General features: G+C 43.9%; 1 protein-coding gene across 3 annotated transcripts in view; it reads right to left on the reverse strand.

The window, feature by feature from the left end:
• Positions 1–27,381, reverse strand: part of Adam17 (ADAM metallopeptidase domain 17) — a 38,058-nt gene that overhangs the window by 8,614 nt on the left and 2,063 nt on the right. Inside the window, exons 2-11 of one of the 3 annotated variants that reach the window (XM_005404397.2) lie at positions 18,889–19,021; positions 15,244–15,374; positions 14,418–14,506; positions 12,149–12,317; positions 10,455–10,588; positions 8,472–8,561; positions 6,279–6,392; positions 4,082–4,226; positions 3,882–3,970; positions 1,815–1,967 (exon numbers count right to left, since the gene is read on the reverse strand). In XM_005404397.2, coding sequence (XP_005404454.1) covers positions 1,815–1,967; positions 3,882–3,970; positions 4,082–4,226; positions 6,279–6,392; positions 8,472–8,561; positions 10,455–10,588; positions 12,149–12,317; positions 14,418–14,506; positions 15,244–15,374; positions 18,889–19,021 — 1,247 coding nt within the window. Of the gene's footprint in view, positions 1–1,814; positions 1,968–3,881; positions 3,971–4,081; positions 4,227–6,278; positions 6,393–8,471; positions 8,562–10,454; positions 10,609–12,148; positions 12,318–14,417; positions 14,507–15,243; positions 15,375–18,888; positions 19,022–27,381 lie in introns of those variants that run through there. The other 2 variants (XM_013504340.1, XM_013504341.1) reach the window with 2 other exon arrangements.

Below are 27,381 nucleotides of genomic sequence, written 5' to 3' on the forward strand. Positions count from 1 at the left end.
AAAGGGCAGCAAAGCGCAGCACCCCCAGGCTGCGGCCTTCCCCCACATGCTGACCTGTCCCAAGAATGAGAAGCAAGAGCACCCGGCAGCACAGGCCGCATCCAACACAGCAATCACCAATTCATTCTGGTCACACACTTATGCTACAATACGGCAAGATGTCCCTGCGCACAGGAGGCAGAATGGCACAAATGCACGTGCTGGCGCCAGCTCCCACAAGGGCCAGCTACCGCACGGGCTCCACGCCGCCCTCAAAGCGCACCAGGTCCCGCCTGCAGCTTGCAGAGCTTGCCTCGTCCCTGCAGTGGTTCAGGGGTACATGTGGGTGATCACCAGCAACTTTAGCAGCAGAGAACACTACAAATCAGCTTTAGCACACGTCCATCCTCCTAGCGAGGTCCTTTGACAGTGAATGCCTACTTCCACCTCCGAACACAAGCATGCGCTACTCAATTTAAATAAAATGGAAGCTACACTCCAGGTCCTGGTCTCTGGCCAGTGTTTCAACTGTGCACGGCCACATACAGCTGGCGGCTACCGCTGGACCAGAGCGCCCCAGAATCCTTTCCACCTGCGGAGTGTCCCTTACCCAGCACACATCGGCCCGCACAGACCTGCCGACGGAGGAAATTTGAGAATCACAGGACATACCATGCCGGACATCGTGGGAGAGGAGGACAAAGAGACAGGAAAAGTCTACTACCCACCAGGGGTCAAGCAGAGGAAAACTGCAATGTGCTATGCAATGCAAGAGAGCAAGAGATTATGGTCACAAGGCAGCTCAATAAAAGGAGGTGTGACACTCAAAGTGACGGGCACTGACAGGAACCAGGTGAGGTCAGAAAGCCCCTTAGTGGCCTCCGCTCCCATACCTGCAGGCAGCCCGGCCTGTGGCCGAGACCTGTCAACACTGGACATAGCTCAACATCTTGGCATGAACAGTCCTAAGACTTCTCTCCTCTGGGGGTTCTGCACCCACGAATTCAAATAACCAGGGACTGAACACTTGTGGGGAAAATGTGCCTGCACTGAGTGTGCGCAGGGGGTTCTCCACGGTGCTACCGAGCACACTGTGCCAGGCGGCAGCACCGTCGTCCAGCGATGTCAAACATGGAGCAGGCTGGGCATAGGCTCTACACACACACCACAGCATGGCACATGGAGAACCCAGAGGCCCTGGCACTAACGGAGGGACCCGGCTGCATCTCATTCTGTGCACAAGGCCGACAGAGGGTCTTTCCCATCCAAGGCTTAGAATCTGGCAAACCCTGTATGTTTTATTCCAGAAGTTAATGAAAATGTAGTCTATGAAGTGCTGCACAGTTAATACAAGTAGCAAATTATAAATGAAACAACAGGTAATTTTTAACAAATCCTAGCCCAGCATACCCTGAAACCTGAAACTCCAAGCCTTACTATCAGTAGTAAGTTTTGAGGCCAAATTTAATGTGATTAACCTTCATAAACAATCTAAATGAGTCAGGCATGGGGGTGCACATCTGTAATCTCAGCACTAGGGGGTGGCTAAGGCAGAAGGGATCACCGTGAGTTCAAGTTTAAGGCCAGGGTGGACTACACCACGAGAATGAATTCAAGGACAGCCTGGAATACATAGTGAGACCCTGTCTCAAAATACCCAAAGTCAAGTGAGACCTCTAGCCAGGTTTGGATGGACCATGCCGCACTCCAAAATATACAACCAACTTGTGTTCCTCCAGCCCGTGCACTTCAGCCTGGGAAAACCCAGCAGAGGAACACTTCCTGCACTAGCTCCCCTCCACCCCCCACCCCTGTGCGAAGCTCCACGTGCACACCTTGTTGTTCTCGTGGTCGCCACTCACGGCGATGGGGTACATCACATATTTTCCACCCTGGTCCTCAGTCGGTGCGCATTCAGGTAGGCCGTCTGGATCGTGTTCTGCTCCAAAGTTGTGCCCCAGTTCATGAGTGGTGACCAGGTCTGCTTCCTTAGGTTCATGTGGAAAGAACATTAACCATCAGCAACTGTGGCCCACTGGGCTCTTTAACCAGAGAACAAGAGCACAACTGGACCACGACTTCATCTACCATGACAAAATTAAGCACAACAGGTAGAAGTCCACTTACTACTACTATAAAGTCCTTACATGGATTAATTTACATCAGTGGAAGCAAATACAACATAAAAGATGTACTAGAGGCATTCACGAAACCGCCCTGGCTGCTTCAACCCCAGGTGGTGCAGTGCCGAGAAACCTGGTAACGGGGGCTCCCACCTCCACACGGCTGTCAGAGCCAGAAGCCTGTCAGAGCCAGAAGCCTCTCGGCAGAAGGAAAAACCCAAAAGGGGAGGAAGCAAAACTAAGGCTGCAAGCAATGTTCTGTTACCCCAGTGAGGGGACTGCATCTGGTTAAAAACAGTGCTAATGACTGAGGGTTTAGTTCAAGAATCCAGCAGTAAGCTGTACTTTGATCACATCACCAGAAGACTCCTATCTGAACATAATAATGAATGTAGCTAGAAAAGTTAATGTTTTTTTGGTATTTATATGAATAAAAGAATAACACACTTAAAGGAGTCCTGCTTCTATAAGACACGAAAAATTAGCAATTTTCAAGCCATTTTTCTACATAAGATTTCCAACTGTTGGAATTACTGGCTTCTCAAAGTCATGGTCAATGGGGGCTGGGGGATTTAGCTCATTGGCACAGCGCCTGTCTGGCAAGTGTAAGGTCGTGAGTTCGATTCCCGGTACCAGAAAAAAAACAAATCAAAGTCATGGTCCTGAAGCTTTTCCACATTCATATTAAAATGGCAGTGGAAGAAATTTGGAATTTTTTAGCAAAAACACTAAAATCCCCATGATGTAATGTGGAGAAGTAATTTCTAACCGTACACTGGAAAAAATTCAATAGCAGACTGTACCAGTCTGGCACTATAAAAATAACTCAAAAATTTCAAAGCAAATTTATTTTTAACTCTCTGCTTTATGAGAAAAAATCCTGTAAGACTGGGGAAAACACACCATGAATAGCACCGTGAGGAGACTGTCACACCAGAAGGACATGCTGCATCACGCCCAGAGACTGCCAATAGTCATTTCTTCCTACTCCACTTTACGTGGTTGGAATCAACTGAAGTCCACAGGCACAGCGAGCTCACTCTGCATTGTGCATCTGGGCATCTGGCAGGTGCCTGACACCTCTTGTGTGAGAACGGGATCTCACTATGTTGCCCAGGATGGCCTCCGCCTCCTGGCCTCAAGCAATCCTGCCTCAGCTTCCTGAGCAACTACAGCTACCTTACATAGTGTCTGCCACTGCACCCACCTTGCACGTGAGACCAGAGAGAAGCCACCGCCGCTCCCCCAACACCACTGCTAATCTGTACCCTGAGGCCTGCAGCCCGCCACACCTGTGCCCCTGGGTATGCCCGGACTAGGGCCAGCCTCCATGGGGGGCCAGGGGGTACCACAACCCCACCTCAGCCTCCTCCATCAGGTCCCCCCAGGCTGCCCCCCACCATGACCAGTGGAAGGCCCACACTGCCCATGTGAGCTCCCCTGTCCTCCACGCAGTGGTCCTGTGGCAGACAGGAGGCCCAGGGCTCTCTCAGGTGCAGGTTTGTGTCTATCTGTGATTTCCACCTCAGGGAAGGCACAGGAATTGGTCCACAAAAAGCCGCCAGTGCAAAAGTGGCCAAAGGCAAGCTGTAACCCTGAAGGCAGCCACAGCCGAGGGACAGAAGCAGAGACGCACCAGAGGCTGCCACCTATTTCAGCAGAAATCACGAACATTACATACCAATTTTTTGAAAGATACCTAGATAAGTAGGTTAATAATTGACGTTCTAATACAATAAACTTCAAATCTATGCTTTTAACAAAGACCAGAGGACGTACCTTTGTAAGGATGGTTTTTCCATAATTTTTTGTGCTTGTCAAACCACTATTCAAATAGATATTTTTCTTCCCAACTGGACTATAATAAGCTGAAAGCAAAAGAAAACAGAGGCAAAAATTGCTCATTAAACACAGTATTATACTAGAAGTCACCCTGCTCAGCATTCTGGCATCCCACTCATGCACTCAGGCAAGCTTACCCTTTGGGCAGACCCCTCCGTGACTGTTTGCTCTGGGAGAACCCACATAGGCCAGGCCGAGCGTTCCCATGTCAAAATCTTGGTACGTGAAAAGATGGGCCAGGCAGACTTTTGATGCTTCCTCGGCTATATCGAAGCTAAATTGCTTTAAAAAAACAAGAAGCAGTCGTGATCAGATCTGGAGCTATATCAGACTGAGAGCTGGCTCCACAGTGGGCAGCATGGACAGCCAGGCTGCTTCTGAGTGGGGGAGGGCTGTGCTGTGGCTGCAGAGGAGCTTCCTTGCTCATTTATTTGGGATGGCGAGGATGTTCATTTAAGATTCATAATATAGAAGATTTCTAAATATAAACTCACAGACTCCAGTTCAAAAATCCTGATTTTAAGTGTGGCTGGGTGGCACATTCTGGGAGGCTGTAACAGGAGGACTCTAAGTTCAAGCCCAGCCTGGACAAGTTAGCGACCTATTGAAAACCCATCTCAAAATAAAAAGTTTAATCAAGGGCAGAGATGGAGGAATAGATACGAGAAAAATACATTACACACATTAAAAACTATCACCAGGCTAGTGAGACTATGGGGGCCAGCGTGGAAGGGGAGCAAGGGTAAAAGTAATTAAAATATGTTGTGTGTATGCAAACCTGCCAAAAGGGAGTGCAGCAGCCACATGACCAAGGAAACGGTGTGGACGGGGAGAGGGTGCAGGGCAGGATAATGGTTCTCAATTCAATCCCCAGCACCAAAACCAGCAAAAACTCTTGAAAACACTTAAACACTTAACTCTTTTGAAAACACTTAAAATGAGAAGTCAGTCGTCAGTCAGGCATGGTAGTGCACCGCTATAATCCCAGCACTCAGGAGGCCACAAGTTCAAGGTCACCCTGGGCTACACAATGAGTTAAAGCCAGCCTGAACTACATAGTGAGACCCTATTTCAAAAAGCCAATAATAAAAAAATGAAACGTGAGGTTGAGAGTCGTCTGCAGAGTGAAGACAGCCACTGAGGGACACTGGCAGCTCTGTGGGAATGAGGTGGCATCCAGGAGCACTCAAAAAGGCCAAAGGGGACAGCAACAAGTCTGCTCCCTTGGGTCCTGCCAGACGCAGACTGCTCGAGGTGGAGCATGCAGAGGGTTGGGACTCAGCTGTCCTGAGCTTCCACCATTACTAGGGTGTGACTAACCAGGGATGGGTTGTTTCAACAGCCAGAATCCAGAGTGAAGTCCTAACCCCCTATAACTCCAAAGTCAAGCATATTTGGAGACAGAATCTTTACAGAGCAGATAAAGCTAAAATAAGGTCATGGGGTGGGCCTTCATCCCCAAGTCCCTCCAGGGAGAAGACAAGGACTAGACACACACCAAGGGAAGACCCACGAAGGACACAGGGAAGCGACGCCAAGGCGGAGGGGCCTCAGGAGAAACCAGCTTCAATAACACCTCAGTTCTGGACTTCTGCCTCCAGACAGGCAGGGGCTGACAGGTCAGATCAGACCCAACACACATGTGACTCAATGAGGACACAGAAGTGCTAACAGCCTTCAATGCCAGGTGAGCTTGGAAAGCTTGGTTCTGGCCTGAGGAGAACCTAGCAGAGAATCCAGATGAACCACCAACCCGTGCACCAACCCATGGAAACAATGGGATAAGAAACATGCCCCTAGCTGCTAATGTGTGATAAAGTGAATGCACTGACCAGTGCATTAAAAGATAAAAAAAAAAAAGATACACAGCGCCACCGCCCAGGAGGTACACAAAGCCACTGTGATGGTAAATCCAGGACAACAGGTTCATGCAGCAGCACCCTCAGACAAGGCAGGCATGGCACACAGTGTTTGTTGAAAATGATCACCAGGATGAAAACAGCAACTCAGAATTCCTGTAGAGGCCAAGTCCACGCACGTGCACAGTGTTCAATATGAACGCTTGAGGCCGGTGCGAGCAGCACCACGTGTAAGCAATCTACACACAGGGTGTCACTTTCCAGATGGCCCGGCCTCCCCAGATGCTCAGAGATCCTGCTTTATGGCGTTTGCTTTTTGCTTTTTCGGCCCCTTGATGGCTGTCCCCCACAGGGGACAGGTCACTGGGGCCAGCAGGGGATTACTCCTGGTTTCCTACCACCTCCTCCAACCCGGCCCACATCACTGCAGACAGGATCCACGCGTCAGAAATCACCCCTGCCGGACCAGACCCACCTCCAGCAGCGTCTTCACATCCCACGCATCCTTCTCTTCACTCGGGAAACTCTTGGCCATGTTATAGTGCCTTTCACCAGGTCTGACCTCGTGCGGAGACTTGAGAATGCGAATCTGTACTTAAAGAGACAACACACTGAGAACATTTCCGAGAAAGGCTGTAAGACCAAATAATACTTAATCTGTCCAAAAAAGACCATTTACCATTCTAGAAAGAGTACTGCAGAACTATAAGTCTGTAATATTTCATTTGTAATATTCAGTGTTTAAAACAAACTGAAACACATACAGTATGAGAAACATGTTGATGAATTAGTTATATATGTACTAAATTTTCGTATCCTCTACATTAGGGTACTACTACTGGGGTTGTGTGAGGCTTAAATATTTATTACAATTAAAGCCAATAGTTAGTAGTTCTAAAAACTACTAAGATGTCCATTGCTTGGCTACCACAGGGATGAAAGGTTATAAAGGAAAGGGGGCTGCTTCTTGTAGCTACATTCCAGGTTACTTTATACAAACCTGCCCTGCTAAAAAGACAAGCAAAGGGTCTGAGAAAGACAGAGGGCGCACTGGGCTAGGCAGGCGATCCTGCTCCCTAGCCAGCTGTACACAGGCCCCAGCCCCCTCTACACGGCCACCACAGGTGAGCTTTCTGAGGGGCTCTGAGCAGGGCTGGGTGGTGTCAAGACAATTCAGAGATGAGTGACCAGACATCTCTGAATTGTCTTGACACCACCCATCCTCTGATCCATCTTTTATGGGTTAAACAAGGTGATGTGTTTATCTTTTACATTATTCGTATGTTCAACTGTTTCCAAGTCCCCAGGGACCTGTATGTACCACCCCGCTGAACCCCTGAACCTCATGTAGCTGTTTCACACACATGGCCACTTTTTATGTATGTACCAACATGGAAGAATCACCAACGTACTGTGAAATGAAAACAGTACAAAGAATACAGCAACGGCCACTGTGTCCAACACAGTCTCTCCCTCTCTCTCTCTCTCACACTCACACACACACACACACACACACACACACACACACACACAACCGCTGGAAAGAGACACATGGAACTAGGGACGTAGATGTCCCTGGAAAAAGGACCTGGTTTGACAACAGACAGAATGGTAGGAACTTACTTGTCACTGGTTTTCTACTGTGTATGTATTACCTATTCAAATAGTAACTTAAAGAAAATACAAACAGAAAAAGAACGGAAAAGGGAAAAATCATTCTCTTAGTCTTCAGTACTATCAAAGTTTAACACTTATTACATGGTACATGACTTCAAAAGATTGTGGAGTGGGGTCTTTTTGTGGTTTTTTTTTGAGACAGGGTCTTGCTATGCAGTTTAGGCTGGTCCTGAAACTCACTATACAGCCTAGGCAGGCCTTGAACTCTCGTCGATCCTCCTATGTCAGCCTTCCAAGTACTGAATTATAAACATGTGCCACCTAGCCTGGCAGGAAAAAAATTCTTTTCCTAATCTTAAATTCTATGCTACATAACCTATAAGAACATGATTTACAGTACAAAGAGTCTGGAAAATTAAGATATAATTCACATAATACAGTGCTTTACATATCAAAATGTCTGTCTGTCCAAAGCAATTCTCAATTTTAGAACAGTGTCTTTAGTTAGGCTTAACAATAATATTACAACATTGCTCGACATAACATTAATAGCTCACATTAACGTGCAATCAGGAGATATTTAGAAAAAGTTCTAGTGGTTCTGTACATACAAATGTCCTATGCAGTATTTTTGAGTAAATTTTCTTAGTAATGATCCAACAATGAGCTAGAACTTCTTTGTTTTTGTTTTTTGGTGCTAGGGACCAAACCCAGGATCTTATGAATGTCAGGCAAACACTCTACCACTAAGCCACATCCCCCAACCTCAAAGGATTTTAATGAAGACTGAAGTATATAATCTGAAAGAAGAAAAACACTACAGGTGATATGCAGGCCATAGAGCAGCCTTACAGCGCTTTCTGCTTAAAACAAGGTTCAGGTTAGAAAACTTCATAAATGTAAAATTAAGTAAATTAAAAAACATCGCCCACTTTACCAGAGAACAATCACTGCCGTTTGAGAATTTTTATTTATTCTCAATGTCAAAGGTAAATGCTTGAAGTCATATAACTTCACCAAGTAACATAAGACCGTATTTCTTGATAAATACCTGCTCTATCTGTATTCCGTAACCTTTAAAACCTGCATTATCCCACGAAGTATTCCGATAGATGTCATCAACTCTGTCAATTAGCTCTATCTGTGTGTATAAAACAAAACATTATATACCACCCACATGTAATATAAAATCTACAGAGATAAACATTCTGTTAAAAGAAAATGCCATTTCAAGTTTCTACTAATTACAAGAACTTCCCTTAAGACATTCATCTTCATCACTGATGGTTCTACCAAGGAAATTACTCCTAGTTCCAATCTTCTAGTGCAACCAGAATAAAATAATGGTACAGCTTACCCAAAATTTCAGGTAGTCAACTGCATATGGAACCAAAATTCAAGTAGTTGGGATTTTTAAAAAGGCCATTCCAGTCAGCTATGCAAGTAAAATTTAAAAGTAAGTCAATTTACCTAAAAATATCCTAAGGAGTGTTCTGTCTTCACTCTATCTCCTGGCGCGCTCCTCAGTGCCTTCCTGGGACAGGTACAGGGTGGTGACAGTTAACACTAGCCCCGTTTCCAGGCTCATGCCACAGCCTGGCACTGAGGACAGGCAAGAGGGGCCACAGAATGAGGCTCACTGTGCCACTCCTCCTCTGTTCTTCGACTGGAAGGATGGGGGACAAGGCCACTGAGTTCCAGCATGGAAAGAACAAAATGCTAATTACCTCTCTACTCTTCAAACAGCATATTCTACTGTTCAAAACTCGGTTTAAAAATTAAAAAAGGAAAAAAAAAATGCTGAAGCCAGGCGCGGCAGCACTTGTAATACCAGCACTTGGGAGGCTGAGACAGGAGGATTGTCACGAGTTCAAGGCCAGCCTGAACCAGGTAGTGAGTGAGACCCTATCTCAAAAAAAAAAAAAAAAAAAATTCTTCTTTGCTCATAATTAACTGTAAGAAACTGAATTTTCCCCATATTCATGGTGTAATGAACAAAGAAGCAAAATAAGGAAAAAAAAAAAACCCTTATACAAGCCCACACTGAGATGCTTTTTCAAGAAAGAATCCCTCTTGCTTAGGAACAAGGGTCACAAAGACTCACACTATGCTCACAATAAATTCACTCCTCAACCCGGCGGGAGGGAGGCAGGCTGAAGGGGTACTCAAGGAAGGACGGGAAGAACAGGAGGCGGCCACAGAAAGGCACTCTCCCGCCCCAGGCTGCCTGCCTCAATAGCTGCTTTCTGTTTCATTCCCTCAGTAACAACATTTTGCTCAGCGCCAAGTTCTCATGACAAATGAGGTCATACTAGCAAAAAATGTTGATGAAAAATGACTCCCTTGACTTGAGAAACTGTAACCGTTAATGCCAGAACACTGGTGTTGGGCTGGGGCCCAGCTCCGGGCAAGGGTGCGTGCCGGGAACAATGAGGTCTGGACTTGACCCCCAGCACCCCCAAAAAGCAGCCGACTGTCCACACTTCTCTAATCTCTCCCTCTCTACCCTGGAGTTCTCCAAGTATGGCCATGGTCACGCAAACTCTTATGATCAGCTCTTTAACAGGACATGGACAAAACTGACCTTCTTGGGCTGGGGATACAGCTCAGCGGCACAGCGCCTACCTGGCAGGCGCAAGGTCATGAGTTCAATTCCCAGCATCAAAAACAAAAAAAACTGACTATATACATATATATATATATATATATAAATAAACATACAAAAGTGCACACAGGTTCATATAAATCTACACCTCTGATACTGCAGGTTCATGGTTCCTATAAACTGATGCTTTTGCAGAGTTCATTTGCATAAACAAAGGACTACATTATGAACGTCCCCAAATCTAACATAAAAATCATATTCCGTAGGAAATGTTAGTTCCACAGTGAAATAAGGCTTCCCTGACCCATGAATATCGTCACCATGTGGCCGTGGAGATGGAGGAGCCCCGGGGTCTTAGGCACGAGGCCACTGAAGTGCACCAAGCGCGGACCTCAGGGCACCAGCCCCCATCCCTTCCCAGATGCTCACCAGGTAATTGGTCGTGGTGCTCTCCTCCCCTCGGCCCATGTACTTGTAGAAGCGATGATCTGCAACCACCAGGAGTTTGCATGTGTTCTTCATGGGATTTGGGTCAGCTCTTCTCTTCACCCGATGGACAAACTCTAATATGAATTTGTACGCACTATTAAATCAAAATTCATCAAAACAAGGAGGGTTTTTTATAGTAACACTTTACATCTAGTAGAGTTCTGAAACAAACATTACTTGAGTTTAGTATCCTCAACAGCTATCTTGAAAGAAGATAATCTGCAGGGCACAGCGGGTGGCTGACCCAGGATGATGAACTTTGAGGCAGCATACCACGACCCTCTCTCACAGCAGATGGGGCTGGAGTGTGGCTCAGTGGTACAGCGCCAGACTAGAGAGCACACACGAAACCCTAGGTTCAATCCTCAACACCACAAAAAAGAAGAAAACATTGTAGAGCTCAAACCAAGGGGTCTGAGGACGTCACTCAGTGGTACAGTACTTGCCTAGTAAGTGAGGCCCTGGGCTCTATTCCCAGAACTACAAAAAAGAACCAGAAAAAAGTACTTAACAAAATAAAGTAACTGTTACTTGGCTATGATACCATCAGTCACTTACTTCTAGAAGTCTATAAATTAATGAGAGAAACAGTAAAAGCCAAAGTAACGGCATGAAGACTGGCAGCCGTGGGATGCGGAGGCACCCTGCCTTCCACATAGCAGGGCACACGTGCTCCTCGGGCAGACATGTCATTGCAGAAGCGGCAGATGCGCACACAACCACCCAGACATCTGTGTGGAAAGGCAGAGCTACACTCACTCACCCCAGGCTGGCAGCCAGCTCTGATGCCGGCCTGGGGATGCGACCAAGCAGCAGCAGCACCAGCAGAGCCAACCATACACTTCTCTGTGGAGCTGTGCTCACACTGACAAACCTATGTCTGTAACGAACAGAAATGGAACAACTGCTCAGTGTTACTCGGCATCTTCCACTGTCATCAGTGCTGGAGATCAAATCTGGGGCTTAGCCCTGCCAGACCAGTGATCCATGCCTGAGCCCAGCAAGCTTTCTCATTAAGTGAAAAATGAAAACTGTTTATCAATTTATTCATCTATGCTAGTAGTACTTTCTGAGGTCTTCAAGAATGAGGACAGTGGAAGCCAAGCAAGGTGGCACACACCCCTGGTCCCAGCTACTCAGAAGACTGAGAATCTTCTGAGGCAGGAGGATCTCCTGAGTCCAGGAGTTCAAGGTCTGCCTTGAACACAGTGCCATCCTGGCTCCCTAAAAACAAATTTAAAAATAGTAACAGTAGGCCAGCTCTCCAAAATAGCTATTCTCTAAATGACTCTAAATACTGCTCTCTTACTACTCAAATTATTCCTTATAAGCTTTAAAGACAGATTGACAGTATTACTCTGACATTTCTAAATACCTGCTAGTGAAAAATTTTCCCTCAGATCGTTCAATTTTCCCAGTATCTTCTTAAATCCAATTATTACTGCTCCCATTATTTTATTAGTGCTTAATACAAACTCTTACATTATAATCAAAAATTTCTGGAACAAAACTTTTCAAACCAAATATTATTGTTACTTAATAATCACTTTTTTTTTAACCAATTAACAACCACTCCCACTGAAGTCAGCTGTAATATGTTGTCCTTTACTAGAAATTCAGCTCTCACAACTCACCTTCAGGAGGGTCTGTGTCTATCAGCCCTTTTGGAATCAACTCCCCGTCATCCACTTTTACATAACCACACACTTTGGGAGACTGCAAGCGTGAAACATTCTTGATGTCTTCAGATCTGTACGCTAGCATTCTTTTGTCTTTAGTATCATTGACAAATCTCCAAAGTGGCTAAAACATAAAATACGTATGATGAGATGGAAAAAAAGAACTCCTAAAAAGTCCTTATGACGTCCTGCTTAACCTTAAACAACTCATTTCTCGTTCCGTAAAATGATGAGATATTTTATCCAAAATAAATTATTTCCATTTTTATCATAAGGGGTTTTCTACGCTGGTAAATTAATTCATAGATGACATACTGTGATTTTATCCATATATGAAAAAAGCATCACTTGGAATGAAGAAATCTTTTAGAATAGTCAGAAGAGAAAAAATGCCTTTTTCCATGAAATCATTTAAAAACATTTATATAATGCCTACTGCATACTGGCACTATGACACTGCAATAAAAACTAGACAAGGCCGAGTACAGTACTGCACATAATCTCAGCTGATCAGAAGGGTGAGGCAGGGGGATCCCAGGTTCAAGCCCAGCCCAAGCAACTCAGTAACACCCTGTCTCAGAATAAAAATAAAGACTGACCAGGGCTAAGGCTGGCTGCACCTACAGTAGCCTGGAAGTTGACCAAAGTCCAAAGCACAATTCCTACTGCACATGTACTACTTCTACCCCATCACACTCAGGCACCCTGTGTGTTATCTTCTTTCTGAATCCACATGAGCAGATTAAGAAACAATGAGACTCTCTGAGCTGCAGGAATTGGGTTCTTCCACACCTAGTAAAGCTCACTGGGCCTATAGAGTGGAGAAGGCAGTTTTTTCCCTTTTGGATAAATACTACAAAATTTACATGAAAAGTTTCCTGGTACCCTCCAGGCTGGCACAGAGACAGTAGGGTTTGGGCTCACAGACACCCAGGTTCCAACTGTACCTTTGCCCATTGTAGCCTGGACAAGATCTCCTGTATGCCAGACTTCCCTCGGAGGTAAGGTACATTAGCATCGACCTTGACCCCCCAGTTACATGCTGAGATTTCAAATGCAAGGCAGCCACCACACTAGGGGAAGCTAATCCTATTACTACCACTACTACTAAGTTCCTGGGGGAAAAAAAATCACTTGATGAATAATTCAATAAAAGCCAAGCGGCTTCATTGGATCCTGGATTAGAAAGCCAAACAAACAAATAAATCTGTAAAGGAGATTTTGAAGATGACTGAAAATTTGACTGAGGATTGGTTATTAGCTAAAACTGTCGAATTATTTTCACTTTCTCAAGTATTACTTTTATTATATGTAGGAAAATGGCTTTATTTTTAGGATACAACACTTAAATATTAAGAGGTGAAGTGTCATGATATTTATAAGTGATTTAGGAAAAAAAAGCAACAGCAGACATGGCATTACGCTAGCAACTGATAGATTATCCACCTACCCATCTATCTATCCATCCACCTTCCTTCCACATGTGCCTCTCTCAGCTGGGGCTTTTAGAAATGCAGAATGCAGATACTGCACTGCCTAACGACACCCCACCCTACACTGTAAGGTGTATTTTTATTTTTCCACCCTTTTAATTCTACCCAAATTTGCTCTGCAGAGCCCATTTTTCCCTTACACTGTGTTTTTCTACCTTTAATAAATGTGAAATTTTGCCACCTTTAAAAAAAAATAGAATAGATGTGGTGGCACACACCTGTAATCCCAGTACTCAGGAGGCTGAGGCATGAGGTTTGCCCCAAGTTCAAGGCCAGCCTGGACTACATAGTGAACTCAAGGGCCACCTGAACTACAAAGCAAGACACTATTGCAAAAAAAAAAAAAAGGAATGCATCTTATGGGCTTCTTAGAGATTAAACAAAAAGTACTATCCTTATTTTTCAAAGTCATCTATTTTCCTGGTTGAATAAATTCTTAAATACAAAGAGAAAAGAAGTAAGTTTAAGTTTCACTTTTGCCATCTTAAACTGAGATTTTTTTAGAACCAGAAAAGAAGCCAAAAGTGGTAGTACACACCTGTTATCCTAGCACCCAGTAGGCTGAGCTGAGGATTTTGACTTCAGGCCAGCCCAGAGTATATAGCAAGTTCCAGGCTAGCCTGAACTAGAGTAAGACCCTGTCTCAAAAGAAGAAAAGAAAAAAAAAAAGAAAAAAACAGATCTAAGCTGCGGCTAAGCCACTGGAAAACATACTGCACAGATGCACTTACCTCTATGTTATACTCTGCCCCATCTGTGTTTATCCTTATTGTAACATCATCATCTCCTATATGGGCCAGGACCCTAGAGTCAGGCTCACCTGAGACAACAAAAAACACTTTTCATCAATTAAAAAAAAAAAAAAAAAAAAAAAAACTGTATTAAAAAATAAACTATGTAATATGCTACTGACAAGGAAGATCCACCAAGAGCTTCCTCAGACTGGAAATGGCCTAGGTCCCCAGTTCGCCAACAAAGGCACTGATGTGCAGAGATGTGATTACAAGCACAGCCCGGAGGTGAGGAAGTGAAAAGCTACAACACTGCCCACCTTCCTTGGGAGTAACCTTCCCCAAATCTGGGTAAGAAAAGCATGATTTAGAATATATAGGCATTAAACTGTATTATTTGGAGACTTCAATCCGATTTTTTGTTGCAGACAAATTTCTAAAAGCAAGCTGTAACTGCTTTTTTGGATACATTTTCTCAAAAAAATATATACTAGATCATACAGTAAATTCCAATTATCATCTACCGTCCCTGGTTAAAATCTGTAACAGGCCTATAGCCAGTGCTTGCAGATAAGAGATGAATAAATGTTTATTGTCATAGAGGAAATGGATTTTAACCATCAAGCCAGCCTTCAAGTACAGCATGCCAAAGGGTGCCCACAGCCTCCTGTTAGAATGTCGTCACTTCCAGGTTTGTGCAGTTCAACTGCAACCACAACAGCACAGCACTCGAGTGCCACTCCCTGTCCACTCACCAACAAAGACTCAGCAATAGCCTTGGACTTGGAGCTGAAGACCCACCAAAGGGTTGCGCCTGCACACTTACCGACTACATGGCCGCTGAAGAAGTCCTGCCATTTCACTGCATACTCGCTTTCTGCTTCACCATCCACCACCACAACTTTGAAATTTTGTGAAAAGCGCTCAGTACTTGATGTCAGATACAATTTAAAATGCCTAGAAAAAACAATTCATATTTTACACACAGCAAATAGAAGAGACCCCTAATTTTCTTCCCAATTTTCATTTAATTAAACATTTTTAAAAATCTGGAAAAGCCAGGGATATGGCTCAGCGGCACAAGCGCCTGCCTGGCAAGCATGCAAGGTTCTGAGTTTGATTCCTGGTACCAAAAAAAAAAAAAAAGAAAGAAAGAAAAAATCCACAAGAGCTGACATTAAAAAAGCACTGTGTACAAGTTGTAACTAATGTTTTACTAGGTACATGGAGCAAAATACTATTTCCTGTAAAGACAAAGGGACTAATATGTTCAGCTATAAAAACTTAGCAAACCAAAGAAGCTAATACTGGGGGGAGGGGGGATTCAAAGAGCTGATAGATTCATCTTTCCTGGAAAATGTGAGTAATAAGGAAGCACACATATATCTGGGTAGCTGAAACTGTCCTGCCTATCTCAGACACTGAGTATGCAAGCTAATACTGCTATATACTATGAACTGACCAACTGCTCACCATTATGTTATCTCCACAGAACTAAAAGGTGAGCCTTAGTCAATCAACACACTCAAGGCCACATAGCTTGCACACTAGAAAGTGGAAACTGAACCTGGCTTATTTAACAAAGCCTCTGTCTGGCTCTGCTGCCAGTAGTAGTAAAGCTGAGTGTCCTATGGGAAAATTCTTACTGCTGGTCAAAGAAAAACTGCTGCTTTCTATTTAAAAGCACTCATGCTTTTTCCTCCCTCTCTAAAGAACTTATTTTGAAAAAAATTAGTCCACAGTTAACTACTAGAGAAATAAATAGTCTCCAATACAAATGATAAAATATACACTCTGGTTCTCTTTAGACGGCTTACTATCCTTTTCGTTTTCTATACGTTTCCATTCTGACCTAGAAACTGGGATTGGTGAACAAGACTTCTTCACTTATTTGCTAAGCCCTTTCACAGTACCCATGAACACCAAAGATAAAGGCAGGCATGTGATTCTGTCAGCTGTGGTGTCGCAAGTATGAAATGCTACTTCCTCATGTGTGCACAAGTCTTTAAACTGCCAGGAAGAAACCTAGTTGGGGACTGTTTCCATGACAACAAGTATTTTTAACTTCTGAGCATACAAAGTAATTTTAGTTTGTTTCTGGTTTTTTAATGGTCAGAGGGAAAGAAACACAATAAACTGCTATTTCATAAATCTCTGCAATACTTTCTCCTCCTATTCAAAAGCGTTTTCCCCAAACATTCTCAGTAACGACTTTTTTCACCTTTTAGTTATGCTCAGAAACTTGAAAAGAAAAGCATTCCTATTATAAAGTCCTTCTCTTCAGTTTTAAACCTCCCCTATAAGTCACGATATTACTTTTAATTTTCGTTCTATGGCAGGCCCGGGAACTGCCTTGTGCATTTTTGCACTAAACAGCCACTCTAGGGCTGGTCGAAGCTCCACAGCAGTTGCTCACTGGCTCCCAGGGGCCCTGGGTTCCGGCCCACACTGACAGGGGAAACATCCGCTCCAGGGTAAAAATAAACACCCAGCAAGGGGAAGACTCACACATTATATTTTTGAAGTTTCCAATCTTAGCTTTTAAACTAAATCTCCAAAAGGATACGTCAGTCTAAATCTACCTTATTTTATCCGCCCAAAATTATGTGAAGTCATCCACTCACTGACTCAGCTTTCTGACTTTGATTTGTGAATTTACAGTGACAACAGACTACTGCTAATCAGTCTGAACTGACATTATTTTCCTATTTTTAAAGATCCATTCTGCCAAGCATATTACTTTCATTTCTTTATCAATTCCAGCCCTCAAATAATCTGAGACATTTTACTTTTAGGAAAAACATTTAATAACTTAAAAAAAAAATTCTGATGACATCAAAAAAGTATCAAAACATTTACAGTTTTTTCATTACTGCAGAGTATATCTTGTTTCATACTAAAGAGGGCATGCAATTTATAAGATAAATTTTAAAGTTTCCTTTTTTCTTAAAATCACAACTCGTACAGGTTTTTGGCCTCTAATCGTCACATCCAAATTTTGTGTAGTCCGGCCAGGCATGGTGGTGCACACCTGTAATCCCAGCACTCGGGAGGCTGAGGCAGGAGGACTGTTGCGAGTTTGAGGCCAGCCTGGGCTACAAAGTGAGCTCAAGGCCAGCCTGAACTGCATAGCGAGACCCTGTCTCAAAAAGACAAAACAAAGCAAATTTTGTGTAGTCCTGGCTTACATGATTCCCCTGCCACTACTATTTAGAACAGAGCCTGCTCGGTTGTCATCACCACAAAGCAACTCTGTAAGAGGAGGCTATTTTGGCTACCCAGTTTTCTTAAACTTTAGTAACACAGTACGACAGAGATTTGGAGTCTGAAAATCTTGGCTCTGATCCTACCTCTGCCATTTACTCCCTCTTTGACCTTGACCTCAATCTCTGAACCTAAATTCATCTACAGATGAGGAAAATGTCACCTACTGACTAACTGGCTTGAGGCTGGATGAAATGACGTACTGCAAAGCACCCAGTACAAAGTCCTCATGAATTGTTAGATACAGCTCCCATTAAACATTTAAGATTGAAACTCCATAAAATAAATTTAAAACTTTCCTGTCTTCTTACACAGAGGGAAGAGAGGTGTTATTATTTAACATTTCCTCGGTGAATCAATGTCATCTTTAAAAACAAAAGAGAAATATGAAAGGACAAGAAGTATTTGCCCCATACTAAGGATCCTGGAACCTCCTGAGTGCTGGGATTTCAGGCGTGCAGGACCACGCCCAGCTCCCGTTTGCTTCATTTTGTTCTTTGGGGTTGAGGGTGCAATCCAACACCTTGCCCACACTAGGCATAGGCACACACTGCACCTCTGAGCTATACTCCACCCTCAGCCAGTCTGGCTTTTACGCCAGGGCCATATACTAATTTTTTAATGTGATAAAGGCCTGTCTTATAAATGAAAACTAATTCAGTGCATTTATACCCTCCTAGTGTTTATTTGTTGATACTTTAAAAAGGCTTTAGAATGACACCTACAATTATCAAGCAGAACTGAATTTGAAAACTTCATCAGTGATAGTAAAGTTACTGTCCTAATAGACCATCTCAGCCAATTTATGTTATGAAGTGAGAGGAACTCAAAGCAGAAAGAACATTAAATTTTAGACTCAGCTCAATACCAGGCTTTGGGGCCCTAAACAAAAACCATTATGCCTAAGCCTCAGTGTCTAAAGTCGCACCAAAAACTTATTATAAGCACTCAGTTAAAAATTCTTTGTTAGAATCATATAAACATTATCATCATTACTATCTCTGGAATACTCATTTACTTTTTAGAAAACACCTGTATGGAATTTAGAACAGGCAGTACTCTATTAAGAATCATGTATGACACACTGGAGTCGTACAAATTACAAATCTGTTAAGCTGTAATCTCCCAGGACTTCAGTAGATGCCCTTTTGTTCCCAAACCAAGCCCCTTACTACCATAAGACTACACGATGAATAACCCAAGTTACCTTCTCAAAGCTGAAAATGTTAGCAGCGTTTCTAAACGCGTTGAAGCCTGGAGATCCCTTTTCCTTACGGAGTGCTGCTGGATACTAGATACAGAGAGGACTTCGTAGTCTGAGAGCAAAGAATCCAGCCTCTCTGAAAAAAAGATAAAAACGTTATGAGCGCCCAGCCCAAGAATCAGTTGTAGTATCACCAGCATGAGCAGGCCAGACAATAGGTGCTTCCTGACCTAATGTGCTAGGGAGTGCCCAGATCCCACCTCGACCACTAAAATGTTCTTATTTAAAAAAATGAACCTGAGTTGGGCATGGTGGTGTATACCTATAATCCTAGCACTCAGGAGGCTGAGGCAGGAAGATCGCTGTAAGTTAAAGGCCAGCCTTACACTACACAGTGAGACCCAATCCCCTAAAGAACCCAAATCTAATGAAGATCTAAATTCCAGTTCTCAGGCAGCGAAGAGATTTGACGCTGCCAACTCAAACAACAACTAGAGAAAGCAATGGGCCACACCTAGAATGTCAGAATTCCTGTAGAAGAGATGACCCCATTTCTTAAGGAAGTACACAGCTCGGGAAAGAAGGGAGGGTCAGACAGAAGAGTTCAGAATCCTGCAAGATCACAGGTGTGAATCATTAGGTGCCTAGGCTGAAGGAAGCAGCTGTGGGAACATTATCAACAGCTAAGTTATTTAGAAATAGTGTAGGCATTAGACAGGGCTGGGCTCTCAAAACGTCAGCGACAAAAACAATGGTGGCTAGAGGTGCATTCACTGAAGGCCAGGTTTCAAGAAAAGAGACTACTCACTCATGTACTTCCCCTAGGGATGAACAGCAGTGACTGATACTCTAAGTAGGCATTAATCACCTTGAAGTGAGGAATAAACATCCTTAACCCATCCCTTCCAGGAAAGTCCTTATTTGTCCCTTGTGCCGCTTGCTTTGGGACTTGCTTCCCCATTTGATCCCCATTTAATAAGTATTACCCAAGCAACTATACTTGTAACCTTATTTCACCATAGTCCTGTCCTACCTCATACTCACTGTGTGATTTAGCACTGCATCAATATTACCTAAATGACTGTACTTGTAATCTTATTATTTTTCTGTCCACCTTAAACCTGCCTCACCTCATGGCTCTGCTCAATAAACACCCTAGAGAAGCAGGGTCTGCGGGCCATCTACTTTCTACTTTTTCTGTCCCTCTTAGACAGAAGCTTCCTTTCTCTCAGTAAACTCTTCCTACTCTTAACCACCACTGCTCCTAAATTCAGTCTTGGATTTTAGGGACAGCCAGCAGGTTGGCAGTTGCTCTCCTCTAGATCAGGAAGACATGTGGGCCAATCAGGGAAATGCTGAGAACACAGAGCACGCGCAGTACACAGTGAGATGACCTCAGACAGAAGGCAGTATGCTTGCTTGTCTAGAATTCTGAAATCAAAGTGGCTGACCGGACCTTTCCATGGCCAACCCAGAGCCCATCAGTTCTTTACAGCGCATGCAGTGAGAACTACAGCACACGGAAGAACGCTCTGGGAGACCACAGCTGGAAAGCACAGCTTTCTCACAAAAATCACACAACCCAAATTAGAAAGAAAAAGGTGGTAGTGTCCTTACTGTCACTGCTGCCCTAACAGACACTCAGTGTTATCACTCTAATGACACCAGAAAGTAGTAAGACCAAACTAATCGCTAATCAACATGAAGTATTTCACCAGAGTAGTCACCCAGGAAAAAAAAAGACAGTCCTCAAAGCCACAAAACATACAAATAAGGAGGTGTCCCCCCCCCCATTGAATTCAGGGCCTCACCTATTCAGGCAAGTGCTCTACAACTGAACTACAACCCCAGCCTGTGAGGCAAGGTCTAAGTTGGCCTCAAACTTGCAATCATCCTGCCTTATCCTCCTGAGTAGCTAGAAGTACAGGTGAATGTTCCCACACCCAATACAAGTACATTTTTATTTGGTTCAGAGTAAGAGTAACTTTTCATCAACAGAAACTCTGCTGCTGCCTCCAAAATCTGGATTTTTAGAAAACACTGGTGACTTGAGTCTCTTTACAAAGTGTCTAAAAGTATTTGAGCTGACGCTCTTCTTTCTCAACAAATACTGCAGAAGCAATGGTATTTAAAATCACTCCAGTGTCCTCAAAATATAGCAGCAGAGTTTAAAATACATGTTCACTGCTTTTGACATAAAATATGCTACAGAATGTTTTAGAAGACAGTCACTCAATAAGCATTAAATTGTTTGCCAGTAAAAAAATTAAAAATAATTTTCAAAGAGACAGATCAACCCAGTGGTTTTCTCCTTGCCCTTACCCTACCTGTCCTTGATTAGTTCATTCATTACTTCATTCATCCAGGAGATAAGCCAGGCACCACCTGCAAATGCCAAAACACCGCGAGAGTGCGAGCAGAACAGAGCGCCTGCCTGACAGAAGGCACGCACGCATCTCAGTGTGGGAGACAATGCCCAAGAATCCCGATACCATGTTGGCACCACGGGCATTCAAGCACCATGAGCCACACAGAATGGACAGCTGCTGCAGAGCGGTCAAAGTCAGGTGCTGCCTTGCTATGACAAACCACAAGCAAAGCGAAAGAAAGCAAAGGGCAGGCACACTGCTACCACAGGAAGTTTAATCCAAGTCCATTCACAATTCTGAATCAAACAAGAATAAACAAAGTAGCAGAAAATTTCACAAAAACAGCCCATGGTTAACAAAATTTCCTCTCAAATGCTCTTGTTTTATTGATGTGATAACTGTGAAACGCCTTGAAAATAGTCAAATTTAGTTGGGCATGGTGGTGCATACCTGTAATCTTAGTGTGCAGGGGGCTGAGGCAAGAGCATTGTTGGAGCTTCAGGCCAGTCTAGACTACATGGAGGTCCTCTCTCAAAAATAAATACATCAGTCAATTAAATAGTCTAACTTTTGTAATGTTCTACTTGGTCTCCCTCTTTCTGACATGTCAACCAAACTTGGCCTGTCCTCCCTCTGAATTTCAAAGCCTTTTGTTTCTACTGACACACTCTTGCCTTACAGACTATGAAAAGGAGCAGAGTTGTGCTTGTCATGGCATCTTCGCCTGCCAGCACTCAGCCGGAACCTCACACCTAGCAGCACTCAAGTTCACAAGCTGTAAATCCTCAAAGCAAGCCAGTCCCTGAGCGCCTCACTGCCCTGATACAGGTTGCTACAGGAACTCAGTTTCATTCAAGATCGTAATCGCTCCTCCTGGGTTGGAAACTCAGCCCCATGCTACAGTTTCACAGCAGGGTTCTCAGAGTGTGGTCCCCACACAGCAGCGCCAGCCTCCTAGCCTCGTGTGGGCCTCCCCAGACCTACCTAGCCAGAGGCCCCGAGAGAGGTCACACAGTCTGTGTGGCTCAAACCTCCTGGGCAGTTCCCACTCACACCAAATGTGACAAGCACGGCATGCACGGGCACAGTGCACGGCCTGTGGTTGTGGCTACTCCACAAGTGGAGGTGGCAGGATCGCACGACTCTAGGAGTTTGACGCCAGCCAGACAACAGAGCAAGACCCCACCTTGTTAAAAGACAAAAGGTGGCCACAGATACACACCAAAGTGAGAAAATAGCTCAAAGTGAAGGCAAAAACCTTTATCACACACATACTCATGCATTATGTTTTAGAAAACTCAGAAACTGGTAAATTAGTAATGAGACACAGCTGATAAGCTATTCAATCTTCAAACATTAAGGAATAAGACTGGCAACTACTTAAAATACTGTACAACAAACTTTTAAGAACACAGGGAAGCCAGCCATAGTCACGCACACCTGTCACCCCAGCACTCTGGGAGGCTAAAGCAGGGGGATCGATGGTTCAAGTCCAGCCTGGGCAACTTAGTGACTGTATAAGACCTTGTACCCCCCTCAAAAAAAATTTTAAAGGGCTGGGGATGTAGCTCAGTGTGAAGGCCCTGGGCTGAATCCCGAGTACCACCAATACCACCAAAAAAAGGTAAAGTATTTATGCAATAATATTAACTAAATATAGGAAGACTTCAAACTATTTATATTACATGATCTTAGCTACATATAAAAATAGGTCTAGAAAAAAACATACAGGCATAAGAAACATCATTGGTTATTCTGGGTGTATTTTCTAAAATAAGCATTTTTAAAATGTATCTCGCTAGCATACTTTAAAATATTTTAATGTTTCCACTGCAATTTATTCTCCTTTAATAACTACATTTCCCAAACTAGACGTTCTGAAGCCATTACAAACACTAGTAAGAACGCCTCTGAGAGAGCCCTTGGCATTTCTCTCACCGGAACTACGGCCCTTCTCAGCTCGGTCCCTCACCGTACTTCTGACTCCAACCACTGCGACCACAGTTTTCCGCAGCCTTATGAACGGGACTTCTAACTCCCCTCACTTCCTAGGAGTTTCTCTCCTACTCACATCCAAATCCCTCACACATACACAGGCCCCACATCGTGAGGCCTCAGGTTGGAGGCCCAATCTCCCAGTGAGCAGGCAGAGACTACCAGTGGCTCACAGCAGAGCTCAGCACAATCTGCACAGTGCCACCATGCTCTCGGCAGGACTGTGACACTGGGCAAAGAGGCCACCACAAATCTATACAGCTTGTCATCTGTCAAGAGGGGAAGCAGCAGGGAGTTCTGGACCAACGCAGCAGGGGCACAGCCCTGCCCAGAGGGCCAAGGTGCTTTCCCAGGGAAGCTGAATGAACACAGAAGGATGAGCTGGGGCCTACAGAGGGAGAGAAGGGAGACTTCTACATAGAGGACTACAGAAACAAGGACCAGGATACTCCAAAGTCAAAGCAAGGCAGAATGGTTGTAAGACAGAACAGCATGGAGATGTAGGTGTGGGCTGTACGCCTAAATCCTAGCACCATGGGAAGCTGAGGCAGGAAGATTGCAAATTTAAGGAAACTGTGTGGCTTAGCAACACCTGTCTCAAAATTAAAAATAAATGGGCTTGGGATGTATTCCGTGAGAAGGTCCCAAGTATAATCCACAGTATCACAGACAGCACGACTGAGAGCAAGAACAACACAGCAAGAATACAATGCCATGAAGCTGGAGAGGCCAGGACACAGGGCTGCAATGAAATTAAGGATGTGGACTGGCTAAGGGGAACAGCTGCAAGGCAGAGATTTCCTTGCCACTCAGTGTGCAGAATGGGCCAGAGGGAATCTAGTGGGTCAGCTGCTGAGAAAGCCGGTTGCAACTCTGACGGGGAGCACAATGGAGAGCTATGGGGCAAGGGCTGGTAGAAGAGCTGCACGTGCTGTGAGGAGGAAGGTCCACATTTCATCTCATTCCTCTCACACAATCTGCAACTACACTGTCCAGTGCTCAGGGCTCCTGTGCATTAAGTCCTCGTAGGGTGACAACTGTGTTACTGATAAGCCCTCCCAGGAGTCTAGGCTGGCAGACAGCAAATCTATGCTACGCTATGCTGTTCTGTGCTTCTCAACACCATGCCAGTAGGAAAAAGCACCAGATAACTTTTGTTCCTTTTTTGTTTTGTTTTGTTTTTTTGAAACAGGGTCCTGCTATGTAGTTCAGACTGGTCCTGAACTCACTATGTACCCCAGGCTGGCCTTGAACCGGCAGCAATCCTCCTGCTTCAGCCTCCTTGAGAGCTGGGATTATAGGCGTGTGCCACCATGCCTAGCCACTTTGTTCCTTTTAAATGTTCTCAAAGAACATTTTGGTTCTCAAAGAACCGAAAGCTTTAACAAGGACCAAAATGTGTAATAGGTATTATGACATAAGAAGAAAATGTCCAATGGAGAAGGAAACAAGGGAGAGGGGAGGGGGAAAGGAAAGAAGGGAAAGGTAAAAAAAAAAAAGTGAGAAAAGAAGGAAAATGGAAACAAAGCTTTTGTAAATGGGGAGGGAAGGAGGAGTCAAAGGGAGAGTAGAGAATGGGGGAAAAAAAGTTATATTATGTACTGGTACAAATTCTCTGTGATGAATGTGATCACTACAGATATCTAAAATGTACCAATAAAATCTAATTGGAAAGAAACAAATAAATGTTCTCAAACAACAAAGAGAAATCTTGACCTTCAGGCCTGCCACTAGCCTGCTCCACTGGAGATAGCTGTTGGATTACCTATAGAAGATTCAATTAAACTTAAACTCCCCCTTCTCTTCACACTTGAAGGGCTGTATCTCTGGGGTAAGTTTTCTCTGGCACTGACCTTAGTACAATGACCAACCTTAAAACTTTAGAAAAGTGTGTACAACCAGGCGTGGTGGCACAGACATGTAATCCCAGCGATGCAGGAAGCTGAGGCAGGAAGCTGAGGCAGGAGGACTGTAAAGTTAAGGTCAGCATGGGCAACTTAGTGAGATCCTGTTTCAAAATAAAAAGGATCAACAACATAGCTCAGTGGCAGAGCACTCTTGGGTTCAATCCTCAGTAATGTCCAAAAAAAGTATATATATGATTTGGGGGTATATATAAGCATATATATGTATAGTTGTATACAGAACTGTCCCCAGGGGTTTGAGGGTATTCAGTGAGATGGTGAGGGAAACCAAGATAGTGAGTGAAACTTGTCAAGAGTCTACTGCTTACGTTAAGAGGACAGAAAAAATAGTGGGGGAAGGAGAGAGATACTGCCGAGGCAGACTTTAGGGTCAAGAGATACTACAGTACTGAAAAGCCCTTCGTGTCACTTCCCTGCCTCCTTAAAAACTATTCCTGCCTGCTTCCCAGTAACCCTCCATCAGACTTTCTTCAAATGACTAGCTCTTGAGACACAAATGCTGACAGACCCTAAAATCAACCACAACTGGCCTTAATGAACACCAACACTTAATGTTCTGGAAACCCTGTGAAAGCCAAAGAATCCCTCCACTTAGTTACCCACCATGGCTCTCTGCTTAGGTTTCATTCGGTCCTAAATACACAATGGATCATTTTGACTAATACAAAGTGGATTACATTAACTCTTCCTGCAGCAGTTAGGGTGGGTGAGGGTTCTGATTTCAAAAAACTACAGCTTATAAGCAGAATTAATATGAAAAGAGGCCAGAGGTCAAAGTCCCGAGAAAAGGGCCAGGCATGGTGGTGCACACCTGTAAGTCCTGCTGAGGCAGGAGGAAAGCAAGTTCAAAGCCAGATCCAGCAATTTAGCAAGAGCCTGTCTCAGAGGTCTAGGGATGCAGCACTGTGGAAGCACACTTGGCTCAGGTCAGATCCTTGGTACCACATAAAAAAACCAGTGTAATAACAAAATGAGCCTACTACAGAGAGCCCCCATGCCAATAAACTCATGGTAAATTCTAAATACACGTTTCAGCTACAAGTGTTCATACCTCATCTGTGACCTACATTTTTTCCTTCAAACCATCACATCTTCTTTTATTAAAAGTAACTCAAAGGGAACACAGTTTTGAAATCAAAGTGAGACTTATACACCCCAGCTGCAACTTCAAGATACCATCATGACTAAGCTCACATGACTCAGAACTTTCCTAAATTATGCAATTCATAACAGTTCAGATGAAATCATTTGGAGTGACCTGCAGAGTACGCCAAAAGCCAGGCGTCTGTTAAATGTATGTGTGTATGTATAAATATATAATTAAAAATACATATTTGCCCTTCAGAAAAATGTCATATATGTAATAATAATGTATTGATTAGGTAGATGACCTTTTCAGTACAAATAGGCTAATATATAATGAACTACACTCTAACTATGAATCCATGGTCAGTCTTGACCACTACATCAAATAATGGGAGGGTTAAGCTAAGCAACAAATAACATCCTGAGTTGTCAAACAAACCCATTAAGGAACTCATTCTTCAAAAGCCCACAAGGGGTACGTTCATCACTACGTGAATCTGACCCCTCGGTCTTTCTGAGACCCATTTCTCCCACTGATCAAAAAACTGTAAGGCCCACACCACCTGTGAGAATCATTCCCTTCTGCCATCAGAGGCCGTCATTTTCCCTCTTCATCTACCTAACCTTAGAAGTCTGAGTTCAGTATCACCTCCCCAGAAAGCCTTCCATATGTTCCCAGACACATCTAATGCCCCCTCAAAATGACACCTGCCATGGTGTGACCTTGTGCTGTCTCCCATATTGTTTTTTTAATTTTTTTTTGCTTTTTGAGACAGGGTTTCACTATGCAGTTCAGGCTGTCCTTGAACTCACTTTGTAGTCTAGACTGACCTTGAACTCACAGCAATCCTCCTGCCTCATCCTCCCAAGTGCTGGGATTACAGGCATGAGTCATCATGCCTGGCTCCCATGTTGTTTTAGAAGTGTCTGTTAGACTTCTGCATGGGTCTGTATTCTGTCAGGCCATGAACTTTTAAAGATCTCATCTCATCTTTGTATTTCCAGTGCCATGCATAATACCTGGCAGACTATCCATTCAAATATTTGATGAATAAATGGGTAAGTCTATGCACGTTTCTGGCACCAAGAGTCTCCATTTTCCTAATTTTTATTTATTTATT

The sequence above is a fragment of the Chinchilla lanigera genome, unplaced genomic scaffold, assembly GCF_000276665.1.
Source record: "Chinchilla lanigera isolate Chin_1 unplaced genomic scaffold, ChiLan1.0 scaffold00086, whole genome shotgun sequence".
NCBI classification, from domain to species: domain Eukaryota; kingdom Metazoa; phylum Chordata; class Mammalia; order Rodentia; family Chinchillidae; genus Chinchilla; species Chinchilla lanigera.